Source organism: Tamandua tetradactyla, chromosome 13 (assembly GCF_023851605.1).
Source record: "Tamandua tetradactyla isolate mTamTet1 chromosome 13, mTamTet1.pri, whole genome shotgun sequence".
NCBI lineage: Eukaryota > Metazoa > Chordata > Mammalia > Pilosa > Myrmecophagidae > Tamandua > Tamandua tetradactyla.
This window is the reverse complement of record NC_135339.1, coordinates 26,976,381-27,000,765: the sequence shown is the minus strand read 5'-3', so window position 1 is coordinate 27,000,765 and position 24,385 is coordinate 26,976,381. Positions and strand designations below refer to the sequence as shown.

Below are 24,385 nucleotides of genomic sequence, written 5' to 3'. Positions count from 1 at the left end.
ATGTTTATGTTCCCAGTCAGAGAGCCTCAAAGTACCTGAAGCAAACACTGGAAAAACTGAAGGGAGCAATAGACATTTCAAGGAGGCTTCAATACACCACTCCCCACTATAGATAGAAAAACCAGACAGAGGATCAACAAGGAAATAGAGAACTTAAACAATTTGATAAATGAATTAGACGTAACATACATATATAGATCGTTATACCCCAAAACACCACGATATATATTCCTCTCTAGTGGAACATTCTCCAGGATAGATCATATGTGGAGGCACAAAACAGGTCTTAATAAATTTTAAAAGATTGAAATTATTCAAAGTGCTTTTTCTAATCATAATGAAATGAAGCTAGAAATCAATAACCACGAAAGAGTCAGAACTTTCACAAATATATGGAGATTAAATAACATACTTATAAATAATCAGTGGGTCAAAAAAGAAATTGGTAAACATCTAGAAATGAATGAAAATGAGAATACAGCATATCAAGACTTGTGAGATGTGGCAAAGGCAGTGCTGAGAGGGAAATTTATTGCCCTAAATGCCTATATTAAAAAACAAGAAAGCAAAAATTGAGGACTTAACTGCTCACCTGGAAGAACTGGAAAAAGAACAGCAAACTAACCCCAAAGCAAATAGAAGAAGAGAAATAGCAAAGATTAAAGCAGAAATAAATTCATTAAAAAACCAAAAAACAACAGAAAGAATCAATAAAACCAAAAATTGGTTCTTTGAGAAAATCGATGGACCCCTAGCTAGGCTAACAAAGAAAAAAAGAGAGAATGCAAATAAATAAAATCAGAAATAAGAGAGAGATCATTACCATAGACCCTGAAGAAATTTTAAAAATCGTGAGAGGTTATTATGAAGAACTATATGCCAACAAACTAGATAACTTAGATGAAATGGACAAATTCCTAGAAAAATACAAACAACAGAAGATCTCAACAAACCAATCACAAGTAAATAGATTTAATCAGTCATCAAAAATTGTCTTACATATCTAGGGGTAAAAGTCTCCCTGACAGCATGGGATATGACTCCCAGGGATGAGCCTGGCCCTGGCACCGTGGGATCAACAATGCCATCCTGACCAAAAGGGGGAAAAGAAGTGTAACAAATAAGGTATCTGTGGCTAAAAGAGTTCAGATACAGTCAAGGCTACTTTGGTGGTCACTCTTACACAAACTTCAGTTAGACATTGCTACCTATTATAACTTGCCAAACCCCAACCAAAACCATTCCTGCCATCCTAAAGAACACCTAGGGCATTATATAAGATTCCACAAAAGTTCCAAGCACTAGGGTGACTTTCCAGAAACTACAACCTCCAGATGGGTTCCTGTACCAGATAAGTCCTGAAATGCTGAAGGGCCCAGCCTCTCCAGAACATCAACTAGCTCCATCCCCCATCCCATATTATCACCAGCCCCTTCCAACATGAAAAAGTCAAAATGCACATAGCCAAAATACCCTTAAAGAGTAGGAGAAAGATCAAAGGTGATGGTGGAGTTATACAGGAAGGTAGGGTTTAACAAATGAATATGCTTGCTGGATCATTATATTGGTATTACTTTTAGTCTCCAATACTTAGAGCAGCTAGAAGTAAAAACCTAAAATTATGGAATTCTAACCCATTCCAAACACTAAAACCTGTTCTACAATGAACTTGTGATGTGCTTTGAAATTTATTGCTTGCTTTTATGTTATTTTTCTCAAAAAAGAATAAAAAAGTCAATTGTGATGATAAATGCACAGCTATATGATGTTATTGTGAACCATGGATGATTATATGGTATGTGAATATATAATATATATCAAAAAAAAATCATTCTGCAAGAAAAAGCTCAGGCCAGATGGCTTCACAGGAGACTTTTATGAAGCTTTCCAGAAAGAACTACACCAGTCCTGCTCAAGCTCTTACAGAAAATTGAGGAAAAAGGAACACCACCTGTGCCTGTTTGAGAGGATTTATGTACCCTAGAAAAGCCATGTTTTAATCCTAATCAGGCTTGTGAGAGCAACAGTTCCTTCTAATCCCTATTCAGTACTATAGGTTGAAAGCCTGATTAGGTTATCTCCACAGAGATATAACTCAATCAATTGTCAGTGTTAAACTCGATTAGACGGGACATGTCTCCACCAATTCTACATGTGTCTGGATTAGTTTACTGGAATCCTATAAAAGAGGAGACATTTTGGAGAGAGTTACCTTTCAGAACAAGGAGAGAGCCACAGGACCACGACAGAAGAATGAGAGAACCGCAGAGTCCACCAGCCAGCAAACTTTGGAGATGAAGGAAAATGCCTCCCAGAGACCTTCATGAGGCAAGAGGCCTGAAGAGGACGCTAGAAGATGCTGTGTTCGTCATGTGCCTTTCCATTTGAAAGAGAAACCCTGAACTTCATCAGACTACTTGAATCAAGGTATTCTTCCCGGGATCCCTTAGATTGGACATTTCTGTAGACTTGCTTTAATTGGGACATTTTCATGGCCTTATAACTGTAAACTTGTAACTTATTAAATTCCCCTTTTAAAAGCCATTCCATTTGTGGTGTATTGCATTCCAGCAGCTAGCAAACTAGGACACCACCTAACTCATTTGATGACGCTAACATCACTCTAATACAAACCAGGTGTAAATGCTGCAAGAAAGAAAAACTACAGGCCAATCTCCCCAATGAATATGATGCAAAAATTCTCAACAAAATACTAGCAAATAAAATCCCATACACATTAAAAAATTATACACCATGACCAAATAGGGTTTATACCAGGAATTCAAGGATGGTTCAACACAAGAAAATCAATGTAATACAGCACATTAACAAATTGAAAGAGAAAAATCACAGGAGCACCTAGATTGATGCTGAAAAAACATTAGACAAAATTCAGCATCCTTTTCTAATTAAAAGACTTCAAAAAGCAAGTGTCAAAGGAAACATCCTCAAATGATACAGTGCATATATGAAAAACCTATAGCCAGCATCATACTCAGCAGTGAGAGACTGAAAGCCTTCCTCCTCAGATCACGAATGAGACAAAGATGCCCACTGTCACTATTATTATTCAACATTGTATTAAAAGGTCTAACTAGAGCAATCAGGCAGGGAAAAGAAATAAAAGGCATCCAAATCAGAAAGAAAGAAGTAAAACTTTAAGTAATTGTAGATGACCTACTATACTTGGAAAATCCTGAGAAATTGATGACAAAGTTTCTTGGGCTAATAAGCAAATTCAACAACGTGGTATCTATGAGATTAGTGTGCAAAAATCAATAATGTTTCTATACACAACCAGAGACCTAACTGAGGAGACAATTAAGGAAAAAATTCCATTCAAAATAGCAACTAAAAGAATCAAGTATCGAGGAATAAACTTAACTAAGGATGTAAAGGACCTGTACACAGAATACTACAAATTATTGCTAACAGAAATCAAAGATCTAAATAGGTGGAAAAAAGCAATCCTTGTTCATGGATAGGAAGGTTAAATGTAGTTAAGATGTCAATTCTACTCAAATTGATCTACAGATTCAACACAGTACCAATCAAATTTCAACAACCTACTTTGAAGACTTGGAAAAGCTAGTTATCAGATTCATTTGGAAGGAAAAGAGACCTCGAATAGCTAAAAACATATTTTGAAAGAAGAACAAAGTGGCAGGACTAACACTTCCTGATTTTAATGCTTATTCTAAAGCCACTGTGGTCAAAACAACATGGTACTGGCAAAAAGAAGTATTACTAGTGGAATCGAATCAGGAGTGCGGATATAGACCACCAAATATATGGTTAATTGCTCTTCGACAAGGTCCCTAAATCCACTGAACTGGGACAGAATAGTCTTTTCAATAAATGGGCTTGGGAGAACTGGATGCCAATAACCAAAAGAATGAAAGAGGACCCTTACCTTACACTCTATACAAAACTTAACTCATAGTGGATCAAAGACCTAAATAATATTTTAAAGAGTTGGTACCATAAAACTCCTAGAAAGAAATATAGGGAAACATCTTCATGACCTAGTAATATAGGAGGTATCTTCTTAGACCTTACACCCAAAGCACAAACAGTAAAAGAAAAAATCGATAAATTTTTTCCTCAAAATTTATCCTCAGCTCCTCAAAATTGCATGCTTCTGTGCCTCACAGAACTTTGTCAAAAAGATGAAGAGGTAGCCAAGTCAACAGAAGAAAATATTTGGAAAACATGTATCAGATAAAGGTTTGATATCCTCTATACATAAAGAAATCATACAACTTAACAACAAAAGAACAAACCCAAGTATAAAATGGGCTAAAGATATGAATAAACATTTTTTCTGAAGAGCAAATACAGATGGCTAAAACACACGTGAAGATGTGCTCCTTTTTATTAGCTACAAGGGTTCCACCTCACACCTATAAGAATGGCTGTTATTAAACAAACAGGAAGCTACAAATGTTGGAGAATTTGGGACACTTATTCACTGCTGGTGGGAATGTATAATGGCATAGCCGCTATAGGGGCAGTTTGGCGGTTCCTTCTTAGAAAACTAAATATCGAGTTACCCTGTGACCTGGCAATACCACTACTTAGTATATACTCAGAAGAGCTGAAAGCAGTGACACAAACAGACATTTACACACCGATGTTCATAGCAGCATTATTCACAATTGCAAAAAGATGGAAAAAAGCCAAGAGGCCATCAACAGACAAGTGGGTAAACAAAATGTGGTATATACAATGGAATATTATGCAGCAGTAAGATGAAACTAGGTCCCAAAGCATATGGCATGGGTGAACCTCAAGGACATAATGCTGAGTGAAATAAGCCAGGCACAAAAGGATAGGTACCATATGGTTTCGCTATGAGGTTGAACTTAAATATAAGGGAATGAATAGAAGTGAAGGCAGTTCACTAGTGGGTCTATAAGTAATATTGCCATATTGAAGGTGAACATGACTGAAAGGGGTTGTATAGAGCCATGTATCCCACCAATTAATACTACAGATATAAAAAATTCTTGCATGAACTACTTCAAAGATATGAATCTTGTAGAAAGAGTCAATAATAGAGGGGTCTGGGGGAAAACTACTATTGCATTCTGTGGTCTGTGTTTAACAGGAAGACATCAACAGTACCACAGCAATACCAGGGGTAGATAATGGAGGGTGGTGGAGCAGCAGGGAGGACAAGAGTAAAGGGGAGGTTGGATTTTCTAATTTGGTGAGGTTTTGTTTATTGTTTATTTTTCTCTTTGGAGCAATGAAAATGGTCTAAAATTTAGAGTGTTGTTGATTGTACAACTAAGTGAAGATAATGTGAGATACAGATTGTTTATTTTGGACATTACCATGATGCCCAATGGATGGAGGTGGCTGAAGGATATTTGAGAAGTAGAATGGCAAACAGTAGCACATATGATCAAATATTGTGAGGCTACAGAAAGGAACAAAGTCGTGAGGCATGCAATGAGGTGAAAGAACCTTGGGGACATAATGTGGTACAAAATAAGCCAGAAACAAAAGAACAACTATTGTATGGTGTCTTTTAGAAAATACAAGAAAGTTGGGGCCAAGGATTGTATGCTTTTATAGCAGTCACATTTGGTATGGAACTGTAAATGTTATTTTTAGGTTTTGGGATGCTGTGCTATATATGTATAAGCTGGTATCTCCCTGGAATTTTGGTTACCTGTGTGACACCTAAGACTCAGAGGTGGAATTCTGCAGCTCTAGAAATCAGCACTGCTACATACAACCACTCTTAAAGAAACCGAAAAAGAGATCAGGCTTCAATTAGGAATAAAAACGAAGGTGATCTGGTCAGAACTAAGGTAAATCAGAATACAGGGTAAGGATGACCTTGTCTGCATTTTAGAACTTCACCTACTGTATGAGATCAAAGGAAAAGAGGTTTATTTTGTTCAAAACCCAAATTTTCTGTAACACATAAGCTAACTCAGCCAATCTGGATAGCTACTTTAAACAACCCAAACACATGGAGCTCAGAATGGGAATAAGGGCTTGTAGCTCTGTATAGCTTAATGTAATACCTGGAAACATCCCAGAGTATGTTGGACAGATAATTAAAAAGCATTGGCAAAGTCCCTTGAGAGACTGAGTATGGAACTATTAAGCTTTACCACCATGGAAACCCCTGATAGTGTCCCAAATATTAAGGACTCCCTAAGTCAATAGGCCAAGCCCTTGATCTTGAGGCTTGCTCTGACGAAGCTTATTTCTGTAGCAAAGAAGCTTAGCCTACCTATACTTATACTTATACTTCCGGAAAACCTCTTTTGTTGCTCAGATGTGGCCTTTCTCTCTCCAAGCCCAACTCTGCAAGTAAAACCTTCCTCCCTTCATGGAACATGACATCCAGGGGTGAAAGTCTCCCTGGCAGCGTGGGGCATGACTCCTGGGAATGAGCCTGGCCCTGGCACTGTGGGATGAACAATGCCTTCCTAACCAAAAGGGGGCAAAGAAATGTAACAAAATAAGGTATCAGAGGCTAAGAGAGTTCCAATAGAGTCTAGAGGCTATTCTGGAGACTACTCTTACACTAGCTTTCAGCTAGATATTGCTGTTACCATGATTTGCCAAACCAAAACCAAAACCATTCCTGTTAACCCTAAAGAACACCTAGGGCTCTATCTGAGATTCTACAGATATTTCATACACTAAAATTACTTTCCAGAAACCTACAACCTCCAGATGGGTTCCTAGGCAAGATAAGTTCTGAAACCCAGAGGGACCAGCCTCTCCAACAACAGCAACTAGTTCCATCCCCGAATCCCATATTATCAACAGCCCCTTCCAACATGAAAGAGTTAGAGTGGGCATAGCCCAAATACCCCTAAAGATTGGGAGAAGGATCAAAGGAGAAAGAGGAGTTGTAACAGAGAAGTTAGAATTTAACAAATGAGTCTGACCACTGAATCATTATATTGATATTTCTTTTAGTCCCCAGTGTTTTGGAGCAGCTAGAAGGAAAAACCTAAAATTGTGGAACTGTAACGCATTCCAAACTCTGAAATCTGTTTTATAACTATTTACAATGTACTTTGAAATTTATTGATTTTTTTGTATATATGTTATTTTTCACAGTAAAAAATTAAAAAAAAAAAATTATGGAGACCCGTGGTCTGTGGTTCTCTGGATATAGTCCATTTGTTGACCTTTGAACCTAACTTTTGTCAAGCTATGCTCCCCACATATGGAGCTCTTTATCTGCGGGTGTGTCTGGAATGCTAAAACCCTGGGTAACATCCCTGGATTCAACCTCTCTAACCCTTTTATTTTGTTTTGCTTTGTTTTGCTTTCTGTCTGAGATCACAAGCCTACAGAGAAACACTATACAAGTGAAAAAAGGGGGAAGCCATTTAAATTGTGCATTATACAACTTCTTCAATAAGCAGAGACCAGACTTGCCAACAGTTCAAATTGTATTAAATCCAGAATGAGAAAGCTGGTTGCCGTAAGAGCTCACACCTTTTCTCTCTTCAGCTGCTAAAAGGAGTGACTATTGCCAGCGGAGGCGTCCTGCCCAGGATTCACCCTGAGCTGCTGGCGAAAAAGCGAGGGGCCAGAGGCAAGTCTGAAACGATCCTCTCCCCTCCCCCAGAGAAAAGAGGAAGGAAATCCACGTCAGGAAAGAAGGGGGGCAAGAAGTCCAAGGCTGCCAAGCCACGGACGTCCAAAAAGGTGAGCCAAGTCTGCATCTTGCGAGCCAGGGACTCCCACTGAACAAGAAGAAAGGTTTAAAGATCAAAAGCAGAGGGCATAGCAGGCATCTGCAGGAGAGGGCTCTCTGCAACTTGATGCTGGGAGAAAAGGATGAGAATGTGTACATAGAATAAAAAATGGGATTTGGGACAAGAGCTCAAATCATCAAACAGAGGTCTCCAAACCAAAAGCATGGGTAGTTTGCAGTTTTCCCGCTTCTCCGTCGCTCCCACTGAAATCTTAAGAGATGATGACTTGGAACCCTATTTCTCATTTCTCTATAGAATGCCATGTTGCACACTGAAGAATCTCTATTTTCCCATAAATAGTCCCTTGAGTTCAACCAATGGGATTTCAGGTGTTTTGGATAGCTCAGTCTGCTAAGTTGCTACCACTGAGAGATGCCATTTGTGGGGTAATACTTTGATGTGCTGTCTAGTACGGTAACCACTAACCACATGTGGCTACTCCATTTGAATTAAAATTAAACCATATTAAAAATTCATCACCTCAGTTGCAGCAGCCACATCTCAAGTGCTTACTAGCACTGGCCGGTACAGACAGAATATTTCCATGATCACAGAAAGTTCTGCTGGACAGCGCTGCTTTAGAGGTTATCAAATTTTCATTCCACAGACCTCTGTGATAATACAAGTGATGACACAGGGGTTCTCTCCACTGCCACTGTACCCCATCTCCCCAGAAAAATTGGGGAGAAGGCAGGTGGAACAGTGGGCAGTGAACACCTCCACTTGGTTCTGATGCTTGCCTTCATGAGCTGCAGGCATGGAGAAGGGCAATAGTGTACATGTGTCCAGGTTTTAGTGAGCTCTATGGACACATGGAACCCCTCTAACACACTTCATTTTGTTTGCAGTGCCCCTTTTTTTTTGCATCATATTACTGTCCCTTGCTTCCCTCCGTCAAGTAACAGCACAGCATAATGCCTAATCACATCTAAGTTGGTAGCAGCCATAGGAGTTTAATAAAGCCATCTCGGGCCTTTTCTGGGTGGTTTCCCATATGTCCTTCTCATTTCTACCAACAGTCCAAACCAAAGGACAGCGATAAAGAAGGGACTTCAAATTCCACCTCTGAAGATGGGCCAGGGGATGGCTTCACCATCCTGTCTTCTAAGAGTCTTGTCCTAGGACAGAAGGTAAAACGACAAACATAATGTGCTGTAGTAACACAACATTGCATTTTTATAATCTACTGCTTACGAGCAAAGGTACCTCCTTTGTCCCTTGCTCCCTGATACAGCTTTCAGACTGGTCTTGAACTATTCCTTTTTAAAACAAAGAGCTCTGGTGGTTTCTGCATTGTGAGAGTAATCAAGCTCTTTAGTGTGAAAAATTGTAAATGCTGACATTGGTCAGCCAAAGGTAAGCATAGAGGGCCTTTCTGGTCAGAGATAGAATGAATGGTATTTCTGGTTTTGCTAGTAGTTTCCCATACTGCAGTTATTTTTGTGCCCACCAAAGGGAAAAAAAACCCAAAACTATCTCAAACTGCCTTTGAGAGGCCTGTCTTATATGGTTCAATGTAATTTATACAAGAAAGAAAATAGAAATAAATGTTTCCTGAAAATCCCTGATGTTAGAAATGAATTGTTTGCCAATAATTCAGTCTGCTCTCCTTTCTAGACTGCAGAAAGAAAACAGAACGGGGCTGTATACATTTGAACACTCTCGGGCAGCACAACAGCAGCCCAGCCAGACATGCAAATAGTTCATTTCCATCAGTGCCAAGTTTACTGAGCAGGCCATTTGTCTACCAGGTTGACTGGGGCTGATATGAGAGACACAAGGAAACAGTTCCTCATCTCTCTGGCTGCAAGTCTGCACTTAAGCAGCTAGGAAGAGCGTGTCATGAGAAGAGCGTAAATGAGGGGCTCCTAATTCATCACCAGGGACAGCAAGGAGCTTATGATCATAAGCTTTCTCTCGCTTACCTAGGAGAGCATAGGCAGACAATGGAGAATGCCCTCCATTCCACTCAGTTACAAGCTCCGAGGGCAGTATTTCACAAGTATAGCCCCAAGAATGTGGTCCCCAAAATGCAACCTGGCCAGACATAAGCAGGGTGGAGCCCCAGAACCTGTCGCTTCTCTCTAGAAAGGTCATTGGCTTCACAGCCCTGTACCCAAAGGTCTGTGCTGCTCTGAGAACAGGGTATTGAGGGAAGAATCGAGTGGGAGCTCTGGGCTTCCCTTGCAGTTACTACTCAGGGGACTCATCACTGAAAATCAAGGCCACAAGGGTTAGAACCAATCCTGGAAGAAGAGGCAGACTTGACCCACGGTGCCGACCTCAAAGTGGAAATCAAATCTATTGCACTCAAAAGACCCTAATGAAAACCCAGTACCTGGGAAACCTGAGACTGTTACTTCATCTGCTGCCCCTTTTCACTGGCACTCAGTACGAATCACACAGGAGTTCGTGGATGCGAGGGAAAGTCTGGGGATTTTCAGTGGTATTTGGCCTTGCCCACATTCTCCATCTTCTCTTCCTAATGCAGCTGTCCCTGACCCAGAGTGACATCAGCCATATTGGCTCCATGAGAGTGGAGGGCATTGTCCACCCAACCACAGCCGAAATTGACCTCAAGGAAGATATCGGTAAGCCGTGAGACTGGGGGAGCACTGCCAGGCCACAGACTGACTCCTTGGGAAGCTGGTCAGTGTTAACTGGACATTCCACTGCTCAGGGCACCATGTTAAATTCTTGGTCTCTGTATCTTGCTGAACAGCATTACTAGAGGGTAACTATCTTTGTTTTAATTCTGCAAATTTCCTTTTTGAAATTTTAAAGTATTGCATAAAAACAGAAATGTGCACAGATCATTAGTGTTCAACTTAAAGAAGTTTTTTCCGAAGTGAGCACGCCTGTGCCACCAGCACCTAGCTCCTGAAACCAAACCTCAGCTGCACCTCAAAAGCCTCCCTCATTCTCCCTTCTGGTCACTGTCCCCTGCGAGAATAACCACTAGCCTAAATCTAACGGCATTGAAGGGGTCCACCTGTTTTGAATTTTATATAAATGAAATCAGGCAGTCTGGCTTCTTTTTCTCAACATGGTGTTTGTAGTGCAGTTGTAGTTCATTCATTTTCTTTGCTGTGTATAGTTTTCCATCATGTGAATATACCACAATTATTGATCCATTCCTACTGTTAATGGCAATTAGGTAGTTTCCAGTTGGCGCGACAGTGAATAGTGGTTGTTGTAAACATTGTTGTACACGTTTTGGGTAAAACATTCCATACATTATAAGCTTAACTATTGGCCCCACCATTGGTAAAAAGGAAATGGACATCTAGAAAAACTACACTGTCTGTAAGCGCATGGCACTGATTTGTTTTCCCAGTGGGCTGTCCTCTCCCAGAGCGGTGGTGGGCTAGTGCTTTAGGAAAGGTGGAGAAGCACGGATGGTAGCTGGCAAGGCACTGGAAATAAGGGTTTATTAACTGACCCCCCATCTCAGACATTTCTACGAGACAGAGCTGTCCTAACTCTCCATTGAAAGGGTAAAGCGAGCAAAGAACAGGCTTTGTCCAGGGTTTGCCTCTGAGGATTGCTAGTTGCTAGGCCCTAGGTAGTAACTGCTGGGCTCACTTACAGTTCCCTTGGGGCATCAGAGGCCACAGGGAAACAGGAAACACCGGATAGAACCCAGCATTAAAGAGAAACAGCTTCTCCTGCACAGACCATGCAGGTTCCTCAGTCCCTTTCCCACCCCTGCCCAGGTCCTCCCAGCCGCCGGTGATGCCCCCCTTGGAGAAAGGCTCCCCCTAGTGGCCTGAGTCTTGAGCTCTGTTTTGAAGCACGTCAGCCTCTTGCAAACTAAACAAGTTGCAGTGTTCTACTTTATATGTCTACGCTATTTGACTTTTTACATCAGAAAAAAAAATAAAGATATTTCTAATTTTTACATTTATTGTGGTAAGATACACATAACAAAATTTGTCACTTTAACCATTTTAAATGTACAATTCAGTGGCACTAACCATGTTCATAGCATCGTGCTGCCATCACCACCATCCATCCCCAAAACGTCTCCATCATTCCAAACAGAAGCTCCATGCCCATTAAGCAATCGTCTCTGTCTCTCGTCCTCCTCAGCCCCTGGTAGCCTGTACTTTATTTTCTGTCCCTTTGAATTTGCTTATTCAGAACATTTCATACAAGTGCATTCACACAGTATTAGTCCATTTGTGTCTGGCTTATTTCACTCATCATGATGTTTTCAAGTTTCGTCCATGTTGCAGCATGTATCAGAACTTCATTCCTTTCCATGTCTGAATAATATCCCATGTATACATACAATACAATGAGTACAGCCACCTCTTGTTTCCAGAACGTTTTCATAACCCCAAACAGAATCTCTACCCACTAAGCAATACCTCCCTAAGCTTCCCTTCTCCCCAGCCTCTGGTGGCCTGTAATCTTTCTTTCTGTCTCTCTGAATGTGCCTCTTCTAGATACCTCATATAAGTGGAATCACACAGTATTTGTCCTTTTGGGTCTGACTTACTTCACACAGCATGATGTCTTCAAGGGTCATCCATGTTGTCACATGCATCAGAACTTCATTCCTTTTTACAGCTGAATACTATTCCATTGCATGGACATACCACGTTTTGTTGGTGTGTTCATCTGTTGGCAATCACTTGGGTTTTGGCTATTATTATATTATTATAATGCTGCTATGAACAGGGGTGTACAATAGCCGTTTGAGTCTCTGTTTTCAGTTCTCTTGCATAAATATCGAGTGGAAGTGCCAAGCCATGCGGCAATTCTGGGGTTAACTGTTTGAAGAACTGACAAACTATTTCCCACAGCAGCTACACCATTTTACATTCCCACCATAAATGTGCAAGGGTTCCTATTTTTCCATATCCTCACCAACTCTCTCTATATATTCCATTTTTTAAATAACAGCCGTCCAAGTGGGTGTGGCCTTTTTTTTTTTTTTAATGGCACAGTGGTAGAGCAGAAAGAGTATTGGAGCTAAAACTCAAGCTCAGATTTCAGAGAGGATTATAAGGCTAACCCTTGGGATTCAGAAAGATAAATGAGCCAAAGGGCAGCAAAACGGTTCAGAGTGCAGTGCAGGTTCTGGGGTCAGCCTGGGTCTCTGTCCTAGATTTTACTACTCACGTCCCGGCTGTGTGACCGTGGGCAGGTTTCTTAATCTTCTTAATCTTGGTTTCCTCACCTATAAGTGAGGATAGCAACAGTGCCTGCTTCATAAAAGTGCTGTGAAGATTAAATAAGATTACACATGGATGGCGTTCAATGCAGTGGGGGACATAAGCATATAATAAATATAGTCTTTTTCATTGTTGTTGGGTTGTTAGAAGGAGTTCTCCCCATCATGATTTCATCCTGTACTACCATCACCTAAGCGAGTCATCACCTGCAGATAAAAAAAGCCCTGATTTATTATTTTTTAAAAACTTTATATGTTATTACAGAAAATTTCAAGCATACACATAAATAGCAGATAGGTATAATGATACCTTCTATATCCATCACACAGTTACAATAATCAGCAACCCGTGGCCAGGCTGGGTAGCTTCTATCCACCCACTCTCCTCTCCCCCAGACACCATATTATTATTATCTGTGAATATCTGAGAATGGTCTTTAAAAGATAAGGACTGCTTTTTGTTATATATTTTTATTGAGAAATATCCACACACATACAGTACAACAATACTGTACAATCAATGGCTCACAATATCATCGCATAGTTGTATATTCTTCACCATGACCATTTTTAGAACATTTGCATCATTCCAAAAAAAGAAATAAAAAGAAAAAAGAACTAATACCTCCCATAACTTTTACCCTTCCCTCTCACTGACCCACAGTATTTCAGTCTACCCAATTTTTACCCTTTATTTCCCCCTATTCTTTATTTTTTTGTCCTTATTTCTTTTTTACTCATCTGTCCATATCCTGGATAAAAGGAGCATCACATACAAGATTTTCACAACCACACAGTCACATTGTAAAAGCTATATAATTATACAGTCTTCTTCAAGAATCAAGGCTACGTGAGAACGGGGAGAAATTCAACTTCCCCAAGTTGAATTCTTGATATTCTCACAAGCAGTGTAGACAACCAAAGCTATAGGCAGAGCCCCCAGTCTTGGGGTTTGTTCATATGAAACTTAACCCCACAAAGGATAGGTCAAGTCTACTTAAAATTTAAGCCTAAGAGTCACCCCCAAGAGAGCCCCTTTTGTTGCTCAGATGTGGCCCCTCTCTCCAGCCAACACAACGAGCAGTCTCACCACCCTACCCCTGTCTACGTGGGACATGACTCCCAGGGGTGTGGACCTTCCTGGCAACATGGGACAGAGATCTTGGAATGAGCGGAGACTAAGCATCAAGGGATTGAGAAAAACCCTAGAATGAGCTGAGACTTAGCATCAAGGGATTGAGAAAACCTTCTCGACCAAAAGGGGGAAGAGGGAAATGAGACAAAGTGGCAATGGCTGAGAGATTCCAAACAGAGTTGAGAGGTTATCCTGGAGGTTATTCTTATGCATCAAGTAGATATCATCTTGTTATTCAAGATGTAATGGAGAGGCTGGAGGGAAATGCTGGAAAATGTAGAGCTGTGTTCAGTAGCCATGTTTCTTGATGATGATTGTATAATGATACAGCTTTCACAGTGTGACTGTGTGATTGTGAAAACCTTGTGTCTGATGCTCCTTTTATCTACCTTGTCAACAGATGAGTAGAATATATGGAATAAAAATAAATAATAGGGGGAGCAAATGTTAAAATAAATTTAGTTTGAAATGCTAGTGATCAATGAAAGCGAGGGGTAAGGGGTATGGTATGTAAATTTTTTTCCTGTTTTTATTTTATTTTTCTGTTGTCTTTATGTCTTTTTCTGAATTGATGCAAATGTGTGGGAAATGATCATGATGATGAATATGCAACTATGTGATGTTATTGTGAATTGCTGAGTGTATGTGTTGGGAATGTTTGTGCTTCCTGTAATATTTGTTTTTTAATTAATAAAAAATTTTTTTATAAAAAGAATCAAGGCTACTAGAACACAGTTGAACAGTTTCAGGTACTTCCCTCTAGCCACTCCAATACACCATAAACTAAAAAGGATATCTATATAATGCATAAGAATAACCTCCAGGATAACCTCTCAGCTCTATTTGAAAGCTCTCAGCCACTGAAACTTTATTTTGTCTCATTTCTCTCTTCCCCCTTTTGTTCAAGAAGGCCTTCTCATACCCATGATACCAAGTCCCGACTCATCCCCAGGAGTCAGGTCCCACATTGCCAGGGAGATTTACACCCCTGGGAGTCATGTCCCACGTACTGGGGGTGGACAGTGAATTCACCTGCTGAGTTGGCTGAGAGAAAGAGGCTACATCTGAGCAACCAAAGAGATTCTCTGGGGTGACTCTTAGGCATAATTATTGGTAGGCTCAGCTTCTCCTTTGCAGGAATAAGCTTCATAGGGGGCAAGCCCCAAGATTGACGTTCAGCCTATTGATTTGGTTGTCCCCACTGCTTGCAAAATATCAGGAATTCCCCAGATGGGAAAGTTGAATATTACCTCCTTTCTCCCCAGTCCCCCAAGAGGAGTTTGCAAATACTTTTTTATTCTCTGCCCACATTACTCTAGGATATATCAGGGCATCATACTAACTTGTACAGACCAACAAAATCTCATGCCCTATGCAAGAGTCCATGCAATTATGGTGTTCAAGTAAACTGACCTACAAGTTAAATTAGATAATGTGCTAACCAAATTATAAATTTTGCACCAAATAAACATCTCTTTGGTCTCACCCAGAGGAAGAAATTTTAAAGTATGGGCCACGTTATCCTTTACTCAGTATTCTGATTTACGTTAGTCCTATCCAGATTACCTTCATTCATATTTCCAGTCAAAGTCTGATCACTTTTTCAGCTCTTTTAACAGTTGCCAAATGGGGTAATGCTGACTTGCATAGCTTCAGAGCTCTAACTCTGAGTCTCAGGTATCATATGAATATCCAAAGTTTCAGGGAACGAACAGGTTATATACAAACAGCTTAGTATCTCAGAATTTAGAAATATCAGTTACAACTCCTAAATATAAGTGACTGCTGTAAGAGCTTACAATCTAAGAACGTTTGGGTAACTACAATACCATTATCACACCTAAAAAAGGTACCACATCCTTAACATCATCAAACATCCAGTCAAGGGTGGGCCACGGTGGCTCAGCAGGCAAGAATGCTCACCTGCCAGGCCAGAGGACCCGGGTTCAATTCCTGGTGCCTGCCCATGTTAAAAAAAAAAACATCCAGTCAATGTTCAAATTCCAATTGCATCATTAGTGTTGGTTTTGTTTTGTTTTTTTAATTTACGTGATTACCCTTGGGGAGTAAGTCTACACGCTGCAATTAGTTGATAAATCTCTTAAGTCTTTGATAACCCATAGGTACCCCCTTCATATCTCTTTTTTTTTCTTTCTTTCTGTTTTTGCAACTTTCCATTTATTTGTGGGGGAAACCTGGCCATTTATACTGCAGAGCTACCCACAGTTTGTATTTTGTTGATTTCAACCTCCTGATGTGAAACACATTTCATCCTTGTGTTTCTTGTAAGTTGGTAGTTGGATTCTAGAAGCTTAATGAGATACAGGCTCAAAATTTGGGGCAGGACTGCTTTGTCAGTGACATAGTGTCCTTCTATCAGGAGGCATGTAATCTCTGGTCATCTCTCTTTTTGTGGTGTCAGGGTCACTGATGCACCTTCCCTAGATTTGTTTTCTTTGGGGGATGCTAAGTGTTGAGAATCTAATGCTGTCGTTCCTTCTTCATTTATTCACTGGAATATAGCCATAGAGAGCAGTTCCCCTCATCAACCCCACAGCCTGCTTCATTCTTCAAAGTCTTCAGTGAAGGGAATGGAATCACCTTTGCCTTTTAAACTTCCCCATGTGGCCTCTGACCTGAATGCACCAAAACCTATTTCCTCCACTTCTCACTTTTTATAGGAACCAACACAAACTTGGCTACCAGCTTCAGTTACTGGGTCTTCTCCAGGCTTAGGTGATTTTACTCCAGGCCAACCCATCAGCACTGGCCTGGATTTGAGAGCCAGAAAGGAGACAGAGTTCCATATGTACTGCACTTGGCATAGCCAGTGATAATCACTTCCAGATCATAGTGTTGAAACCCAAGCGCCATAATGAAGAAACCCCTCCCCCCTGCCAGGGGACAGTGACTGTTGGAGCAGTGTATGTTCTGTGGCTCTTCAAACAGACTGAAGTTTGGAGAGAGGAAACTACCTTGCTCAGCCTCTAGAGAAGCCTCTGAATTCGGTAATAATGATAACAATAACAAATAATAACCACAAAGAGAGAGCTGAGACTTGCCCCAGACAGCCAGATCATCAAATTATTAGAAGATGAAAACACTTGGGGTGAAATACTTCATCTCCTAGTTCATCTGTCATCTCTGAATCATGAGAAGGTGGGAAGGAGGGCTGGATCCCTTGGTGTACACGGATGGGGTTCCTGATGGGCTGGAGGTGGACACTGCCATGTCCTGGAGGCTCCACTTGGCTTCTGTAAGGGCACAAACCTGAGGTATTGAGTAGGGAATTGTGCTAAGATCAGAAACTCTTGGGAGCCCCCAGCAGAAAGATCCTTAGCGATTAACCACTCAGTTCTCTGAATTCTTCCATTGAACGTTGAGGCCCAGGTTGGGCAACAGCATGTCACGCCACCCTCAGCCCATAACTGTCCTACAACACCAAGGACTTACAACAAGTGGTGGTGGTCCTGAGATGGGAACAGGGTTCCAGAGCACTCCACCCTGGACACAGAGGTTCCTGCTCAGCCATCCCCTCGGTCCTGGGCCTCTAGGGGCAGATGTGGAACCAGGAGCTGGTGACAAGAAGCAGACGGCAGGGGACTGAGATGCCCCATAGGGTGGTGTGCTATCCAGTTCCCAAGACACTGATTTGAATCAACATGATGTGGATACTCAAGCATAGAGCAGGACTTTTGTGGTAGTTAGGTTCAGGTGTCAACTTGGCCAGGTGAAGGTGCCTAGTTCTGTTGCCATAGACATGAGCCAGTGGCATGTGAATTTCATCTGCTGATGATTACATCTGCAGTCAGCTAGGAGGCGTGCCTGCTGCAATGAATGATGTTTGATTTAACTGGCTAGTGCTTAAATGCGAGAGCTCAGCATAGCACAGTCCAAGTAGCTCACCCCAGGCTTTTGGAGATGCAGAAAGGAATCACCCTGGGAAAGTTGCTGGAACGCAGAGTCCTGGAGGGAAAGCCAGCAGAGATTGCCCTGTGCCTTCCCATGTAAGAAAGAACCTCTGTTGAAAGTTAGCTGCCTTTCCTCTGAAGATCTATACGTTAACTAAATAAATCCCCTTTGATTGAAAACCAATCCATCTCTGGTGTGTTGCATTCTGGCAGCTTTGGTAGACTAGAACAGACTTAGTACTGGAGAAGTGGGGTGCTGCTGCAGTTTGCAAATGCCATATATTTTGGAACAGTTTTTTGGATGGATAAGGGGAAGATTTTGAAGAAACTGTGAAGAGAATGATGGAGAAGTCCTGGAGTGCTTGAAGAGACTGTTGGTGTAAACGGAACCACTGCCAATCTGGACAAAGCGGGGACACAAAAGGGACAAATTGGAGTTTGCAGAGTGAGAACCATGGACGCTCGGGTCTGAAGCCAAGAAACCTCGGCCAGGAGAGTGGACCCACTCGTATACATGGAGAGGGTGAGTTTGCCCTGAAGAGTCTCCTACCTCATTGCAGTGGAAGAACTGTGCCACCTCAGGCCTTGGAGAAGGTACAGCACGCTCCTTGAGGACTGGGGAGAGCCTGGCTGCCACCACATGGAGGCGTTGAGCATGTGCCCTGGAAATGGCAAAGAGCCCAGGTGTGACCCCAGTGCTTGGAGAGGGTGGAGCAGAGAAAAAGGTGGTCTCCTCAGTGTCCCCCGAGGTTGGTTCGGAAAGAGATGGGCCACTGCGTAGACCCTTGGAAAGGGAGGTTGCCCTGCAGGTTTTCAGAACTGTTTGGGTCTTGCGACTCCTGTGTTCCTTACAATTTCTCCCTATGAAAATGAAAGCATGTATCTGTGGCTGTCCTCCTTTGCCTATTGTCACCAGATAACTTATTTTGAGATTCATAGGCCCACAGCCAGAAGAGAGTTTTTGCCACTTTAATATCATTAAAGGTGATGTGTATAGTTGCCAAGTTGACAAGGTTGGACATGTAGTACTTAGGGTCAGGTGTCAGCTTGGCCGGGTGAAGGTGCCTAGTTTTATTGCTGTGGACATGAGCCAATGGCATGTGAACCTCATCTGTCGCTGATTATATCTGCAGTCGGCTAGGAGGCGTGCCTGCTGCAATGAATGATATTTGATTTAATTGGCTGGAAGTTTAAATGAGAGAGCTCAATGTAGCACAGCCCAAGCAGCTCAGCATACCTCATCTCAGCACTTGCAGCTCAGCCCAGGCCTTTGGAGATGCAGAAAGGAATCACCCTGGGAAAGTTGTTGGAACTCAGAGACCTGGAGAGAATGCCAGCAGAGATCGCCAGCAGAGATTGCTCTGTGCCTTCCCATGTAAGAAAGAACCTCAGTTGTAAGTTAGTTGCTTTTCCTCTGAAGAGTTATATGTTAACTAAATAAATCCCCTTTTATTGAAAGCCAATCCATCTCTGGTGTGTTGCATTCTGGCAGCTTTGGTAGACTAGAACAACTCTGGAGCCCTAATTAAAAAAAGAAATCATCTTCAGGATTCATGTCATGAGACTGCTTTATAGACAAATCATCCCTAAGAAGGTCCTGTAGGTTTATTAGAATTTAAGTTCTGCTGGATAGAGGACCAGGGACCCTTGGCACCACTGACCATTGGCAACCAGGATTTCAACTGTGAAACCTAGATCCTAGTTTCTTTTCTGGCCTACTGGGAATACGTCAAACAGTGTGATGGCATTAAAAAGAACCACCCACAATGGCTTCATTGTTCTCCTTACAGGTAAAGCCTTGGAAAAGGCTGGCGGAAAAGAGTTCTTGGAAACAGTAAAGGAGCTTCGTAAATCCCAAGGGCCTTTGGAAGTTGCTGAAGGTAAGTGTGGAATTGGGCCCATATTCCCAACTTCACCTCGCTGCCTTCCTCTCCCTGCCAGCCTCACATGGTTCTGCTCATCAGTTTGTGAAACAAAAGGTGCCATCACTCATCAGAAAGCATCTCCCAGATAATTTGAACAGGCCAATGGAGTTCACTTCATATGCTTTGGGGAGATAAAATTGACAGTCCCAGCCAATTTGCATCACATCACCCCAAAACGGTCTAGAGCCATTGGGTAACTTTTTTTTTCATTGTGGTAAAATACACATAACATAAAACTTACCCTTACTTTAAAGTGCACCATTAAGTGACATTAACTACATTTACTGTGTTGTACAACCATCGCCACCACTGTCCAGATCCAGACCTTTTTCATTACCCCAAATGGAAACCCCACACCCGTTAAGCAGTCACTCCCCATCCCCCTTTCCCCCAGCCCTCAGCAACCTCTAATCTGCCTTCTGCTCTATGGATTTGCCTATTCTGGATATATCATATGTGGTCTTCAGTGTCTGGCTTGTTTCACTTCGCCTAATGTTCTTAGGATTCATCCATCTTGTAGCATGGATTCCGCTTTATGGCTGAATAATACTCCGTTTATGGATATGTCACATTTTTGTTTAACCATTCATTCTCCTGATGGACACCTGGGCTGTTGCCTTCTTTTGGCTGTCGTGAATAATGCTGCCGGGAACGTTTGTGGACAAGGAGCTGTTGAACACCTGTCTTCAGTTCTATTGGGGAGCTTTTGACAGGCGGATCCAACTTTGGATCCATGTCCCACCCGCACCATCACCAGTCAGTTCACTCCCTGAACATCCAGACACTGTACAAACGCTAGGGCTTCAGACATACATAAAGCCCCTTTCTGCCCTTAAGCATTGCAGTCGGGTAAGAAAGACAGACACATAAATGGGTTACAGTGGGGGAACCGTGACCTCTGCCTGGGGCCGCGGAGGGCTCCAGGGAAGATGTGGGCCCTGCCTCATGTCTTAAGGAGCGAGGTGGAATCTGGGGGTGAGGACACTGCAGATGGTCAGAGCAGTGGGAGAAGGCTCAGGGCATGGGAGAGCAGGCTGTGTCGGGTCAGCAGGTAGGAAGGAGAGAAACAGCGGCCAGAGGCCACACTGGGCCCCATGGGCTGTAAGAAGCAGTCTGGCTCTCTGACCCTGTGTAGACAAGAGGGGCACCCTGGAGAGTTGAAGCAGGGACTACCCTGATCAGATTTGCTTGTCAGAAGAGTACTGGGGGCTTCCGGTCAGGAAAGAACATGAGTTCCCACTTTGAGCTCTGAATTTACCACTCACCCATACATAGAGCAAAGACAGAAGAAATTCCTTTGTTTTGAAAAGTTTAAGCCAGAGCCACAAATATAAGATAATGATTATCCATGGACAGAGATCAAAGAGCCGCATGCAGCAGCAGAGGGGCAGTCACAACCCCAGGCCACTGGGCTCCAGGTTCTAGTAATAGGTAGAGTCATCTGGAAGTGACCTCCTGCAGGTAACAGGAATTGGGGTCAGCTCAAAGCAAGTGGCTGGATAACTGGTCAATACAGTAAGCCAAAGCTCTGACCACCCCCAGGGCTCTGTGTGGTTAGTGTAAAATATACCTTTCCAAAGTGACAGAAGGGAGCAGCAAGCTCCCCAACCCAAGCCCAGGCCACACTGCTGTGGCCCTGACTCAATGTCTAGACTTCTGTATCACCATGAGGCAGAGCCCCACGTCAGCCATGTAAGACTCGATCTGGGCTGGGGGCCTGGAGTCTGGGGAAGACACCCACCAAACTGCCTGACAGGGTAGAAAGAAGGGCAAACTAACTACTCTGTATGGCTCAAGAGGCTCCAACACTTCCAGATGGAGTTCTGGCAGCAGAAAAGACAAGTTAGAGAAATACTATATTAAGAGATTGTGGCTGATAATTTCCCAGAATTAAACACACATGTCCTCAGGCATAATAAATAAAAATAAATCCAAAATCTGGTCCATTGTGGTGACGCTGCAGAAGTTCAAAGAATCAAGAGAAATTTTTAAAGCAACCAAGAGGAAAGACATTATTTGTAAAGAAATGATAGTTCTACTGACCACAGACCAACAAAAGATGCCTGCAAACAGGAAAGAAATCTCTCCAAAGCACTGACAACCAAGAATTCCACATGTTACTATGTCATCAATCAAGAGGGAGGGGGAAAGAAGCACAATTTCCGACATGTGGACATTGAGACTCAGACCCTTGAAGAAAGGACTCCAAAAGGCCACACTTGAGGAAAGAGAAGAGTGAATCCAGAAGGAAGGAGAGGGTTGCAGGAATTCAGGAGCTAAGAAATCGGTGCAAACATGTTAGGTGTAAGAAACCATCACTGGGAGCACTCTGGAGGAAGGGATGGGTGAAAGGGCATCGGAAAAAGGGAGACAGTCCATCGGGTTCTGAGGTCATATTTCATTTAATTTCAAAACACCGTCGGATGTAAGCTACGCCCTTGTTGTATGGACCACTAACCAAGGATGAATTTCTAAGATGGGGAGCCTAGTAGGAGGCCCCACATAAAGCTGGGACACATTCTGTTTAAGAGCAAATAAACAAACCCACCACGCGGGAAAGAACAGCAGGGAACTCGTCTTGACACTGGCGCTGGGTGGGCAGAGGGAAAGAAAGCCTTGCTAGAGAATTTGAACCACAAGCCAGTACTCCCACAGCTTCCCAGCCCAATTTACACTGCCAGTGTGATCCAGAAAAACACCAGGCAGATGCATTAATGGAAAGTGACCTCAGTTTGGTAGTGTCCCCAGGTGACTCAGAAGCAACCGCAAAATCTCTTCTGAAGAATGCAATTTCAATCCAGGCTGACAGCTACTGTGAGATGTATCCTAATATCAGGGATGTTAAAATATGTATTAAAAATAGTTAAAAACTGCATCTTAGAATCAGACAGACGGCAGTGAGGCCTGAACTGAGGCAGTGGGGGTGGCAGGAGGGCAGATCAAGAACCTATTGCAGGAGCAGAGCCAGTGGCTGCGTGTTCATGGTGCACGAAGGGGAGGGGGAGGGTTTCGGGCTGAGCAAGTGGGTGGAAAGTCAAATCTTTCATTCATTCTGTGAATATCTGAGCACCTGCTCTGCCAGACAGAGAGCTCTGTGGTGAGGATGTTCAGATCAGAGCCAGGTGGTGTTAAGCTTCTGCAAGGTGTGCCTGGGGACGGAGGCCGCAAGGTGCAGACATGCGTGTAGCCCCCGGATGCTCCCTCGGGAATGCAACGAGCAGCTGGCCTCAGGGCACAGGCCTTCCGCAGGGAGGGGGTTCACCAGGTGACGGCACAATGATGAGCGTTTGCTCTTTTTAAAGAGTCTTACTCTTTGCGAGTGCTGGGCACCAAAAGCCAGTGTCACAACACTCTCATGTCTTCTCCCAGGTTCTGGGCATCTGTAGCAAATATAAGTCATTACAAGCTACAAGGCTGTGTTCCCCTGCAACTTCCAACTGCCATAGAAATACGTTCTATCAGGCTGCATCATGTGCAACTTTCAAAATCTAGTGTAATCAAGGGCTTCAAAAGGATGAGCAGGCATGACATTTTCTTCTTGACTGTCTTGACACTGCCATTAAAAGCATATTCCTCATATTTAAAAAAGACTTTACGTTTTTTAATTTATTCTTTTCAGAATACCATTCAGCTAGTAACATTATTTTATTCTAAATGCATGTAATTAGTCAACCCCATTTGTGATGAGTCTAAATCTCTCCTGTGTAAGGAAGACAGGGGATGTGGCCCAATCCCGGGCTTAGGATGAAGACTTAGGCAGTAACCTCCAGCCTTCCTCTCTCCATGTCCCAGCTGCAGTCAGCCAATCCAGCGGCCTAGCAGCCAAATTTGTCATCCACTGTCACATTCCTCAGTGGGGCTCCGATAAGTGTGAAGAACAGCTTGAAGAGACCATCAAAAACTGCCTCTCGGCAGCCGAAGACAAAAAGCTGAAGTCCGTCGCGTTCCCACCTTTCCCCAGTGGCAGGTAAGATACAGTTCTTCTACATTTATTCTTCCAGCCTTTTCCCTGGGAGCCACCTGCACCCACCACTTACATCAGACCTGGGCATTCCAGAAGGCATGACCACCAGCTGTCAGGGCAGCCAAGCTTGCTAAGTGCTATCACCAGAGGACCAGTCTCCATCCTTCAAAACACACAGGGAAATGGGGCCCACTGGCTGTCAGGGTGGGAGGTCTCCCACAGCTGGGCTGCTCCTTGATAAAGCCCATGTGGAAGTGCAGCTTTAGGGGAGGAGCAGGAATCCAAACAGTCAGTGGCAAGAGGACATGTTATCTTCTGAGAGCCTGCCGTTTTCAAAGCCCATGTTCCCAGCAGCTGTCCATGTAGGACACGTGATGAGAACACATCAGGCTCGGGGGCTTGCTCGTCACAGTGTGGCGCGTGGAGGAGCCACAGCAGCGCCACCTGAAAGCATGTCAATGCAGAATTCCAAGCCTCCAGTCCTAAATCAGAATCCCCCCCGGGATCCCTATGTGGCTCTGGGGGA

General features: G+C 42.8%; 1 protein-coding gene across 1 annotated transcript in view; it reads left to right on the top strand.

The window, feature by feature from the left end:
- The window catches only part of MACROH2A2 (macroH2A.2 histone), a 56,180-nt gene that overhangs the window by 30,617 nt on the left and 1,178 nt on the right, over window positions 1-24,385 (top strand). Inside the window, exons 4-8 of the mRNA XM_077125047.1 lie at window positions 7,495-7,692; window positions 8,762-8,872; window positions 10,234-10,333; window positions 19,761-19,850; window positions 23,688-23,862. Coding sequence (XP_076981162.1) covers window positions 7,495-7,692; window positions 8,762-8,872; window positions 10,234-10,333; window positions 19,761-19,850; window positions 23,688-23,862 — 674 coding nt within the window. The remainder of the gene's footprint in view (window positions 1-7,494; window positions 7,693-8,761; window positions 8,873-10,233; window positions 10,334-19,760; window positions 19,851-23,687; window positions 23,863-24,385) is intronic.